This window comes from Stigmatopora argus, chromosome 4 (genome assembly GCF_051989625.1).
Source record: "Stigmatopora argus isolate UIUO_Sarg chromosome 4, RoL_Sarg_1.0, whole genome shotgun sequence".
Classification (NCBI taxonomy): domain Eukaryota; kingdom Metazoa; phylum Chordata; class Actinopteri; order Syngnathiformes; family Syngnathidae; genus Stigmatopora; species Stigmatopora argus.
The window spans coordinates 1,384,036-1,396,771 of NC_135390.1; the positions used below are offsets into that span (position 1 = coordinate 1,384,036).

At 42.0% G+C, this 12,736-nt stretch overlaps 1 protein-coding gene across 31 annotated transcripts in view; it reads left to right on the forward strand.

Moving 5' to 3' along the window:
* enpp2 (ectonucleotide pyrophosphatase/phosphodiesterase 2) overlaps positions 1–12,736 on the forward strand; it is a 360,090-nt gene that overhangs the window by 103,330 nt on the left and 244,024 nt on the right. For 27 of the 31 annotated variants that reach the window (XR_013300101.1, XR_013300100.1, XR_013300099.1 and 24 more), the window contains one exon: positions 7,503–7,582. The exons of 2 other annotated variants lie outside the window; for them this stretch is intronic. Coding sequence is in view for 20 of the 29 variants with exons in the window: in XM_077599517.1 (XP_077455643.1) it covers positions 7,503–7,582 (80 nt within the window). In the remaining 9 variants the exon portion in view is untranslated. Of the gene's footprint in view, positions 1–1,373; positions 1,498–3,269; positions 7,007–7,502; positions 7,583–12,736 lie in introns of those variants that run through there. 2 more of the 31 variants (XM_077599533.1, XM_077599535.1) reach the window with 2 other exon arrangements.

A 12,736-nucleotide genomic window follows, 5' to 3' on the forward strand; every position in this document is an offset into this window, starting at 1 on the left:
CTATGTACTTCTCAAAAAGAGCGAAGACTGACAGTGACCCCAACGTTTTAGTCCAAGGTAAAACAATCAATGTAGCGCAAGAATTTAAATACCTAGGAATCACTCTTGACTCACAACTTGTCTTTAAACGAGACATTAAAAAAACACTGAATATAATTAAATTAAATTTGTCCAATTTTAGGTTCATTCGAAACAATTGAATTCAATTTAATGCTTTTATTGTCATTATAAAGTATAATGGGATTTAAAGCTTTCACCTTTTAGTGCACAAATAAGAACAACAAACAATCAGACAAATAAATAATCTTTTTTTAAATGAATAAATAAGTAGTCCAAGCTATATAAGCAGAGCAGAGCTGCCTCGTTCCGTCTGAAGTACAGGATGAGTTCCATGGTTTTGGAAACGTTCAGTGCTAAGTTGTTGAGAGCCCACCACTCGCTGAGTCTGTGGACTCAACAACAAACAAACATAGATAATCAATATATAGTAATGATAAGTAAATAATCAATAAATAGGAATAGAGAAATAAGTGATCAACATAATAAATAAGTAGTATAAGTAGTACTCAACATAGGTAACTGGTACAAAGTGACTAAAATGGCTAGCATTAAGTCTTGATTAGGTCCTAGGTGCAGAACTCCAGTTGAATATGGTGACAGCTCTCTGGAAGAAACTGTCCTTGATTCTGCTTGTCTTGGCTCTTATGGCTCTGTAGTACCTTCCAGAGGGCAGCAGGTTGAAGTGATGGAAGTTGGGATGTGTATTGTCTTTTATGATGCTCTCTGCCCTTCTAAGGCACCGGGATTTGTAGATCCTGGACAGGGTAGTTAGGGGGCAGTTGATGATCTTTTGGGTTGTGTTGATCGTCTTTACCTGTCGTCTTCTGTGCAGCTTGAGTTACACACTGACACAGCGTAGGTCAGCATGCTCTCAAAGAGAGACCGGTAGAAGCTCACCAGCTGGTTTGTGTTTAGTTGCTCCTTCCTGAGTATTCTCAGGAACTGTAACCTCTGCTGCGCCTTCTTGACGAGTGCTGTGGTGTTTGCCACCCAAATGAGATCAGCAGAGATGTCCAGGAGCATGTGGAAAATGGGAGCCCCAGGTTGGCCAATTTTGGCATAGGAATGACCGATCTTATGGTGTTAAAGGCTGAGCTGTAGTCGCATTCAAACAAAACCAATGCCTGAACTGGGAGTATACTGTGAAATATGCTGATGACACCTTAGTTTACAAAATCTTCCATCACAAAGCTCCTCTTCCACTACAAGAATTTGTGAAAATTCTAGCAGATATTCAAGGGCGGGCTCTAGAGGTGAAAGTATTTCCCTTCAGAAAGAGTGCATTTAGTCAAAGCACCTTCTTCGTTCCTCAGATACCTGGAACTCAATATCAAATACATGAAATCTCTTCTCTGAACCTCATCGCCAATCATCTTGAAGCCTGGCTGTAAGACGAACAAAATTGTGATCACAACGCTGCCTAGAACTGTGCTACTTGTGAGTGTGTGTGTATGTCTCATTGTTTATCTTTTACCTGCACAAGGGACTATAGCTGGAAATTAGCCTTCTGTATAATCTTACATATTTACATATATTTTAGTATTAACATGAATATGTATATGTTCATTAATATGTACTGTCCCTTTATTGAATAACTCAAACTCAAACTAATTATTTATAGCCAAGTAAGTGAGTGAGTGCACGCGTATGCGCTAAACAGGAAAAAAAGGGAAAGGGGGAAAAGATATGAAAATTATCTATTAAGCCATTAAAATTATTAAGATACAGTTGGGCAAATAAGTATTTAGTCAACCACCAATTGTGCAAGTTCTCCTACTTGAAAAGATTAGAGAGGCCTGTAATTGTCAACATAGGTAAACCTCAACCATGAGAGACAGAATGTGGGAAAAAAAGAACAGAAATGACAGTTTGATTTTTATAGAATTTATTTCCAAATTAGAGTGGAAAATAAGTATTTGCTCACCTACAAACAAGCAAGATTTCTGGCTTCTTCTAACGAGGTCTAACGAGGTCTCCACTCGTTATCTGTATTAATAGTATCTGTTTTAACTCATTATCGCTATAAAAACACCTGTCCACAACCTCAGTCTCTCACACTCTAAACTCCACTATGGCCAAGACCAAAGAGCTGTCGAAGGACACCAGAGACAAAATTGGAGACCTGCACCAGGTTGGGAGGACTGAATCTGCAATAGGTAAAACGCTTGGTGTAAAGAAATCAACTGTGGGAGCAATTATTAGAAAATGGAAAATATATAAGACCACTGATAATCTCCCTCAATCGAGCTCCATGCAAATTCTCACCCCATGGTGTCAAAATGATAACAAGAACGGTGAGCAAAAATCCCAGAACCACACGAGAATGACCTAAAGAGAGCTGGGACCACAGTAACAAAGGCTACTATCAGTAACACAATGCGCTGCCAGGGACTCAAATCCTGCACTGCCAGATGTGTCAACCTGCTGAAGCCAGTACACATCCAGGTCCGTCTGCGGTTTGCTAGAGAGCATTTGGATAATGCAGAAGAGGACTGGGAGAATATGCTATGGTCAAATGAAACCAAAATAGAACTTTTTGGTAAAAACACAGGTTCTCGTGTTTGGAGGAGAAAGAATACTGAATTGCATCCAAAGAACACCATACTGCATACTCACTGTGAAGCATGGAGGTGGAAACATAATGCTTTGGGCCTGTTTTTCTGCAAAGGGACCAGGATGACCTATCTGTGTAAAGGAAAGAATGAATGGGGCCATGTATCGAGAGATTTTGAGGGAAAATCTCCTTCCATCAGCAAGGACATTGAAGATGAGACTTGGCTGGGTCCTTCAGCATTACAATGATCCCAAACACAGACAGGGCAACAAAGGAGTGGCTTCGTAAGAAGCATTTCAAGGTGCTGAAGTGACATAGCCAGTCTCCAGACCTCAACCCCATAGAAAATCTGAGGAGGGAGTTGAAAGTCCATGTTGCCCAACGACAGCCTCAAAACATCACTGCTCTAGAGGAGATCTGCATGGACGAATGGGTCAAAACCAGCAACAGTGTGTGAAAAGCCTGTGAAAAGTTACAGAAAACATTTGGCCTTCCCTTATTGCCAAAAAAGGGTACATAACAAAGTATTGAGATGAACTTTTGGTATTGACCAAATACTTATTTTCCGCCATGATTTGCAAATAAATTCTTTAAAAATCATGTCATCAATGTGATTTTCTGTTTTTTTCCACATTCTGTCTCTCATGATTGAGGTTTACCCATGTTGACAATTACATGCGTCTTTAATCTTTTCAAGTAGGATAACTTGCACAATTGGTGGTTGATGAAATACTTATTTCCCCCTAACTGTTTTTTGTGCGTATGCACCAAACAACAGTTCAGAGTACCCACAACGTTTTTCGAGTCCTTGGAGCGGGTGCTGGAGAGTGCTCCTTCGGTGGACTCCCTTGTTCTGCTGGGGGACTTCAAAGCTCACGTGGGCAATGACAGTGACACCTGGAAGAGAGCGATTGGGAAGAACAGCTCCCCTTATCGAAACCTGAGTGGTGTTCTATTGTTGGATTTCTGCGCTCGTCGTGGATTGACAATAATGAACACCATGTTCAAGCATAAATAAGGGTGTCAATATTTGCAATTGGCAACAGCACATCCTAGACTACAGTTCGATGATCGACTTCCTGGTTGTCTCATCGGACCTGCGGCCGCATGTCTTGAACCCTCGGGTTAAGAGAGGGGCGGAGATGTCAAACAATCACCACCTGGTTGTGAGTTGGTGGGGGCAGATGCCTGTGCGGCCCGGGAGACCCAAACATTTCGTGAGGGTCTGCTGGGAACGCCTGGCGGAGTCCCTTGTCAGAAGGAGTTTCAATTCCCACCTCCGAAAGAGCTTCTGTCATGTCCGGGAAGAGGCTGGGGACATTGAGTCCGACTGGACCATGTTCCACACTTCTATTGCTGAGGCGGCAGACCGGAGCTGCGGCCGCAAGGTGGTCGGCTGCTGTCGTGGCGGCAACCCCAGAACCCGCTGGTGGACACCAGAGATAAGGGATGGTGTCAGGCTGAAAAAGGAGTCCTTGGCCAATGGGACTCCGGAGGCAACTGACAGGTACCAGGTGGCCAAGCGGCACGCAGCTCTGGTCGCCTCCCAGGCAAAAACCGAGAACAACCTCTGGGAGGAGTTTGGTGAGGCCATGGAGAATGACTTTATAGTAGAGATAGGGTGCTGCTGACCTCAACACGGAATGTTGTGAATCGGTGGGGGCCTAATAGTTTGAAGACCTCATCAATTGTGTCTGCAGTGATGCAGACTCTGACACGCCTCCGGTCCGTTGTGGTGAAGACGAAATCAGCTCATCTCCCTTCCTACACTTGTTAAATGTTTTAATGTTAATGCAACAATTAATTATTGCCATACCTCTACTCACGAATTTAATTTGTTCCAGAACTTATTTTGTAACTTCAACTTTTCATTAGTAGAGCAGAAAATTCTGTAAATTATCTTATTTAGTTCTCAAAACAACTACCAATAAATTCTTTAAAAGTGATCAAAGTGTCCCAAGGTATGAAAGATGTGCGAAACAAAAACAATTAGAGAAAATTATTTATTAATGCATTAAAATTAATAACAAGCATGAAAAAACATTTTCTATACATGCAGGCGTACAGTGCAGTGTAAGGAGAAAGCTAATGTTAGCACACGAACATATGCAGATAAACACATCTAAACAACTTCAAATTAGGAATTCAAAAGAACTTAGCATTCCATAGAACACCAAAGGAAAAACAGTCTCCATTTACTACATTCAATACAGAGAGGGCATTCCAAGAATTCACTGCTTTTAATGTTTCCTTCTGCTTCAATGCATAGCAATGCTAGAATGTGGGTTATGTCTGGCCTGTATTGCCTTGCAATATCAGTCAACCGCACATCACTTTTTTATCTTCTGTTTTTCCTTGATGGATAATAGGGCCCGCTTATTAATTTTATTTGCGCCAATTATTTTAAATAAAGAACTCTGCGAGGACAAACGGCAGTCAAAAGAAAGTTGTTGTTGTGAGGTTCCAATGAAAAATCAAGTGTGTCAAGCAGGACACAGGCCTATTTCAAAATAAAATAACGGACACAGAACATTTGAATATGCTATGGGGGATTTCGTAAATTGGATCTTGTTTTGTATATTGGAACAGTCATTTGCATATGAAAATGTTTTGTCTCGTTACCTGAAAATTTCGTGTTTAGAAGCATTCATAAGTAGAGGCACCACTGTATTTTGGCTGCCAATGACAGTGATAGACATCCAATTGATTTCCAGGAACATGATCATTAATTGCAAAACATTCCAATTAAAATAGATTTCATGTCTATACCTGCCTTAACAGCTAATTGCTTAATCGCAATTGTTAACATTTATATTCCTAGAATTCACGAAACATAATTCTTAATCACTGAAAGTCAGATTATCGCCGGTGGTGTGCGTGTGTTGATATTTGGAATTAAAATGTAAGGCAGATTGACATCTGTAAACAGCAGTCAATTATTTTAAAATGGATATGGAAATATTACATGTCCACTTCAACCTCTAAAAATAGCGCAATGATTGGTTCTATATGTTGGTCTTTTAATTCAACTGGTGTGAAGAATTTAAACATAACTTTCACAATACTGATAAAATGATTACCGTAATTACTCGAATATAACACGCAGATTTTTGCTATATAATTAATTCCAATAGTTGGGGGTGCGTGTTATAATCAAAAACTATTTTTTTTTTTTTTTTTGTCTTGTTACATGGCCCTTAGCCTGGTGCTTTTTCTTGCCAAATAAATTGAATTGAAATTGAATTGAATAAAATAAATTACAAATTTTCGATCGAAAAAAGCATTGTCAAACTCACTTTGACGCACGGATTTTACGTCATCTCGTAGAGCCGACGCACGGATTTTACGTCATCTCGTGAAGCCGACGCACGGATTTTACGTCATCTCGTAAAGCCGAGACCACCACTGCCCCCCTCTAGCCTCGTACCCGTCTCAGTTCACCCTCTCTCAGTTCAGTGTTATAATCAATAACTAAAATAAATTACAAATTTTCGATCGAAAAAAGCATTGTCAAACTCACTTTGACGCACGGATTTTACGTCATCTCGTAAAGCCAATCGGATGATGTGTTGTGGGAGGAAGAGGAAGTGGATGAAGGAAGCGTGGACGTTGATAGGATTCTCAACGAAGAGATGTATGAGAGGACAGACAAAGAGAGAGAGGAACTCTTCATTTGAAGGATTCTAATGAATAAATTTGTTTGAATAAAACAATCGTGAAACGAAGAAAAAAAGGTAAGATTTCTGATTTTCGTCAGCGGGAAATTTTAGGTGCGCACTATATTCGAGTACTGCGTTTTTCCAGATTTTTTTGGCCCAAAATTACCTGCGTGTTATTTTCGAGTGTGCGTTATATTCGAGTAATTACGGTATACAGTGGTACCTCTACATACGAGAAGCTCTACCTACGAAATGCTCGAGACACGAGGAAAATTTCGAGCAAATGATTAGCTCTAGATACGAGAAAAAAATCGAGATGCGAGAAAGCCAGGTGGCCATGACATGAGTCTGTTTATCATTGTAGCGCACTGCCTTTTTGCCGCATCTCTTTCGTGTATAACAGATATCTACGAGCACTGGGCGGAGCTTGCATTTTCCCGTGTCACAGAGCTTGCTCGTTGTCATGGATGATATCGTGTCACTTGGAAATTCCTTGGGGCTGGAGGTTAACGAGGCAGATGTGACTGATCTAATCGCCGAGCACCACGAAGAACTGATGACACAGGATTTAATCGAGCTCCAGGAGAGTGAACATTTGGAGGTGTTGCCGTAACTCAGTAGCGAGGAGTAGGTGGACGAGGGAGGGCGCCTGGCTACAAAGGATATCAAAGACATGCTAGCAAAGTGGCAAGAGTTTTCTGATTTTGTAGAAAAGAGGCACCCTGACAAGCTGGTGAGTGGTGGCGCGTTATCGTATTGTGAGGACATTTGTGCGCGTCATTTTCGAAATATTTTGAAGGGAAGGCAAAAACAAACAACTCTTGATGCGTTCGTTTTAAAAACTCCCGCTGAATGTCCGGGTAGAGTCAACCCGGAGAACAAAAAAAATAAAACAAAATTAGAATTCAGTTTTGTGTAAAGTTACATTAAACGTATGTTTGAGTGTGTCTGTATATATTTATCCAAGTTAATTTAAATTTGTTTTTTCGGTTACGAGTGCGTTGCCGTGGATGAAGTCCCCACGAACTTTGTTAATAGATGACGAAATAGACGATTTTTTTTCCAAAAGTACCAAAAGACAACAAATCAAGCAGAACATTCCTGCATTTGTTGTGCTTTAGTACAGAAGCATCATACACTATGATGGATTATTTAGGAAAAATGTATTTATGTAAATTGGTATTTAAATCTTGGTAATAATACATTAATCATGGCACTTTCTTTCACAGGAAGATGTGGAACCCATGCACCTTTTATGCGACCTATGTATCCCACTAAAACCTTCCCCAACCTCTACTCACTGGCAACGGTATACAGTTTTTGATTTAAGTTAACTTTGTACATTGTACATTGCCGTCCACAACCCCTAACATCTGCAGGAACATGATTGACCCTGATTGTATAGGGAATAACTAGAGATGTCAGGCTGTCAACATCAATTCACTACACTAATCTTATAATAAATACCTATCGATCGTCTTGAATTATTAATTTAATCCAGAAATGTAACTGGTGGAGGTGTATCCAAACTGACTGTAAATTACTCTGTTAAAAACTTTGTACAGATTGGCAATAAATTGCAGATTTTACATTTTGAATCTACATGCAAATTCCAAAAAGCAGGGAGGATCTGAGTTACTGAATGACGTAGAACAACCAAGTCAATGTCTCCAAAATTGTGACATGAATAAATACATTCTCAATTAGCAAAGTAATTTTAAGCATACAAAATTTATTTTTTTCCCTTTCCTACATTGCATTTACCAGTGGTTTGGTTTCTTAATTGTGTTTGTCGTCCACACTGGTCATCTTGTGTATACCTACAATAACATTCTTTACTACATCTACCAATAATTGAATAATAAAACAGGAACTTGTCAATAAAACAACAAATGAATAAAAACCTGTTGGGTTGTCAAATAAGTTTTATGTAAAACAATTGTCACTGGAAGAAATGACAAAACAGAAAGGTTTGGATTGATAAAATAGTTTTGTTTTGAATTTTGCGTTCAAGGAGCAACAATAAATTTGCTCACGTTTTGGTGCCATATATAGCATATTTATAGCTAAGGACAATATTTTTGCTCAACCAGACATCACTCACCTCTTAAAAATAGTGGAGGAGGGTTGATGGATCAAGTGGCTTGGCAAGAATCATGCGTCCTGAGACCAGAGACAGGACATTGAAATGTCTTGAAGAAGATAATTCTACATGTATACATGTATATTTACCAAAGATGTGCGCTGTTCACAGTCACCTGTATTGAAGATCTGGCCCCTGTACAAACAGCATGGGATGGTTTTTCAAGTCAAGCGTACTGGTAGACCATGGAAGACATCTTAGTACCAGGACAAACATCTCAAGGCCATAAATCTTGAAAAGAAAAATTGTAAAACAAGACAAATGAAGAAGTAATGGGAGGAAGCTGGAGTGTATCTATGTGACAGAACTGTGCAACATTTTCTAAAGGAAATTGGATCTTCATACAGGAAAGTGAAACAGAAAGTGCCAGGTTTGCCATTAGACATTCCCAAATTCACGCACAAAGAGGAAAATACAGTCTTCTGGAATTTTTACTTGCAAGGAGAACGACCTCTGAGACAGCTTCACAGCTCCGTTCTGACGTTACACGTATGTTCTGTTGCTTCATTACACCCTGTGGCCCTGATTATAAGGACGTCTCAACTCTAAACGGAGGGGTGGAAAATGCAAGTGAGACAGACGTCTGGGTGTGTTTATCTCTGTGCGTGCATGTGAGTTGAGCCTAGTACATGTGTACGTCCACAATACTCTATACTATAGAGTATTGTGGACGTACACATACGTCGTATAGAGTCTATAGCAGGGGTCTCAAACTTGCGGCCCGCGGGCCAACTGCGGCCCTCGGGACGATAATTTGCGGCCCCCGTCTTAATATGAAAGATTAATGTTCGTGCGGCCCGCAAAATTGATATGAATGACACTTGTGTTCGTAGCAATGTTCCCTCTAAGCTGCACGCGTGCGCAATTGCGCACTACTCTCGTCTTCTCTGCGCAGTAGCAATCATATGGCGCGCAGTGAAAAAAAAAAAAAAAAATTTTTTTTTTTTTTTTTTTTTTTTACCCCTTTCCCCATGATGGCGCCGTTTAAGTGGCAGCCAGTGGCAGTAGCTCTGTCCACTCATGTTTTTCGTGTTTTACAGCATGTTTTACATGAAAAATTAGAGGGAACATTGACATGCACCTGCTTGTGGCAGGTGTGATACTGGTGTGCCCATAGCGAGCAATGATGATGTCGTGACCGGATGATTCGCCTAAAGACGTTTCGCCGACGGACGTTTGACAGACGGACAGGTCGTACTAGTATTTGTTAGTTTAATGATTAAATACAAATACTAGTATTTGTATTTAATAATTAAACGCTGTTTTCAGCTGGATTTGACCGAATTTGAGAGCATTTTGAGCCGTTTGGCGAATGGACGTCTATAGACGTTTTTTTGCCTCCATCGCGATATCATCCAGTATTTGTATTTAATCATTAAATGCTGTTTTAGGATGGATTTGACCCGATTGCTGTCATTTTACGGCTCGGTTCTGCTACATCTGCCTGCCCAAGAGTGCTTATTCCCGGACTGCCATGCCCGCCCAAGAGTGCTTATTCCCGGGCTGCCATTGATGGTAGACGAACATTGATTTTTACTATAATTTGGACAACACCGGCGGCGGGCCGGATTAAAAATCCTAACGGGCCGTATATGGCCCGCGGGCCGAGGTTGAAAAACTTGTACACACACGATCCGGCGGGGCGAGCGCGCGAATCCCGTTTCGGCGAAACCTCCGTTCGGCCGAATGAACGTTCGGTGGAACGTCCATTCGGCGACCTGCCCGTCTGTCAAACGTCCGTCGGCGAAACGTCTTCAGGCGAATCCTCCGAGTACCGATGATGTCGCTCATACTGGTACTAAGTGCGCTCAGGTTGGTTGTCTTTCTGCTCAGACCAACAAAAAATTAGAGGGAACTTTGGTTCGGAGCTGAATGAACCAATCACGGTGAGGTATACGGCTCTGGAGGGCGGGACATCGGCCGGGCTGTCCAGTGCCTCGCTCACTCACTCATTCATTCCTCCAATCAGCTGGGCGGAGGAGAAGCCGTGAGGCCGATCACTCCGCTCGGCGCGCACACTCCTCCGCTGCTCTCAGCATAGAACTGAATGAGGCGCTATGATCCGTGATCCAGCCTGTGTCAGTGTCTGTAGCCATCTCCGCGATTGAAACGGAGAGCGAAAGTGCACATGCGCCACAAACCCGCGCGACTGAATGTGAAAGATCAACCCGAGACTCATTCCAAGTGGAAAAACATATTACAGAGCCCCAGAGATGTCTCTTTCAAAGCCTGCCGTGAAAAGAAAGGTCGGTGATGAGCACAGACAGTTTCAAGAAAAGTGGGGAGTGCAATATTTCTTTGTTGAACACAGGGGCACCCCGACGTGTCTCATTTACACTGAAAAAGTTGCGGTGCACAAGGAATACAATTTGAACCGTAATTGTACTACGAGACATGCTGAGGAGTACGAAAAATACCAGGGAGATGAGAGAGCCAACCAGGTTGCCAGTCTTAAAACACGTCTTCTGAGGCAACAGGATTTCTTCAAGAAGGCTACCAAAGACAGTAATGCAGCAGTCAAAGCTAGCTACGCCGTTTGTGAGTTGATTGATCCTGTGCTAAGTGATCCCAAATGGCTCATGGACTTGGCTTTTCTTGTTGATATCACACATGAGCTTAATGTACTGAACAAGAAGCTACAAGGCCAGGGGCAACTTGTCAGTGCTGCCTATGACAACGTGAGAGCATTCTGCACTAAACTTGTGTTATGGAAAGCCCAGCTCTCTCAGACAAACCTTTGCCATTTCCCAGCATGCAAGGCTCTCGTGGATGCAGGCACACCATTCAGTGGTGAGAAGTATGTTGAGGCCATTTCGAAGCTACAGGAGGAATTTGATCACAGATTTGCAGACTTCAAGACACACAAAGCTACATTTCAAATTTTTGCGGACCCCTTCTCCTTTGATGTGCAAGATGCCCCTCCTGAGCTTCAAATGGAGCTCATTGACCTGCAGTGCAACTCTGCACTCAAAGCCAAGTTCAGGGAGGTGAGTGGAGAAGCAGACAAGCTTGGGCAATTTTTGAGAGAGTTGACCCCCAGCTTCCCTGAACTTTCCCGAAGGTTCAAGCGGACCATGTGCCTTTTTGGGAGCACATACTTGTGTGAGAAGCTCTTCTCCACCTTGAACTTCAATAAGTCCAAGTACAGGTCCAGACTTACTGATGAGCATCTTCAAGCTCTACTGAGGGTCTCCACTGCTTCCTCCCTCAAGCCAAATGTGACTATGTGAGAAGAAGCGCTGCCAGGTCTCTAGCAGCAAGGAGTAGGCAAAAGAAGCCGTGTTCAGAATATTTCATGTTCAATGTTCCATTCAAGTTCAGAAAGTTAAAGGTTAAAGAGCTGTTAATACAGACATTTGAAACGGAATTAAAATAATTCATTTTCTCTACTTAGCCAGCCAGTGTATATCTACTGTATGCTCATTAGTATTATTTGGTTTTGTATTACTGATTGATTTATTTTTTATTCATCCTTAAGTTAATTTATTTAATTCATTATTTTTTGTTAAAAAATAAAGATATTTGATAACGTTGGAATGTTTTATCAGTGCTTTTCTTGTGGAAATCCTGATGCGGCCCAGTCTCACCCAGACTCGGCCTCTAGCGGCCCCCAGGTAAATTGAGTTCGAGACCCCTGGTCTATAGAGATGAGGACTGAAGCGTTAGGAAACCACAGGTGCAGTGCTCAGGGCCGGTGCCCCAGTACTCGAGGCATTTTGGCTCCTCTTTGTGTAAACCAGGGGTCCCCAAACTTTTTCTTGTGAGGGCCACATAACTTTTCCCTTCTCTGATGGGGGGCCGGTGTCAGTTTGTAACAGAAAAAGCCATGGAACATTAACTTTCTGTTGTGCCATGCACAATCTTCTCCCTTTGCTCTGAAGTTTATGCACGACACCACAACCGTCATTACAGAATCCCACGTCAACATTTTGCAGCACAGTGCTTGCTGGTGAATTTGGCAGTGGACTCGTAGCGGGGCGGTGAGACCCCTTTTTTCCAACTCCCGGTTCATGCGTCCCATTATTAGACCGCGAGTTTCGGCCACCATGCTAGGAGCCCCGTCAGTCGTGATGCTAGCTAGCTTTGACCAGTCCAGGTGCAACTTCTCCATGGTTTGGCACACTTTGTCAAAAATATCCTCTCCCGTTGTAGTCCCTTTGAGACTTTGGAGGGCTGCCAGATCCTCGCAAATCTCAAAGTTTGCGCTAACTCCACGAATAAAAATGAGCAGTTGCGCTGTGTCTTGCACGTCCGTGCTTTCATCCAGTGCTAATGAAAAAAAGTCAAATTATTTCGTCTTCTGCTGCAGCTGGGCATATA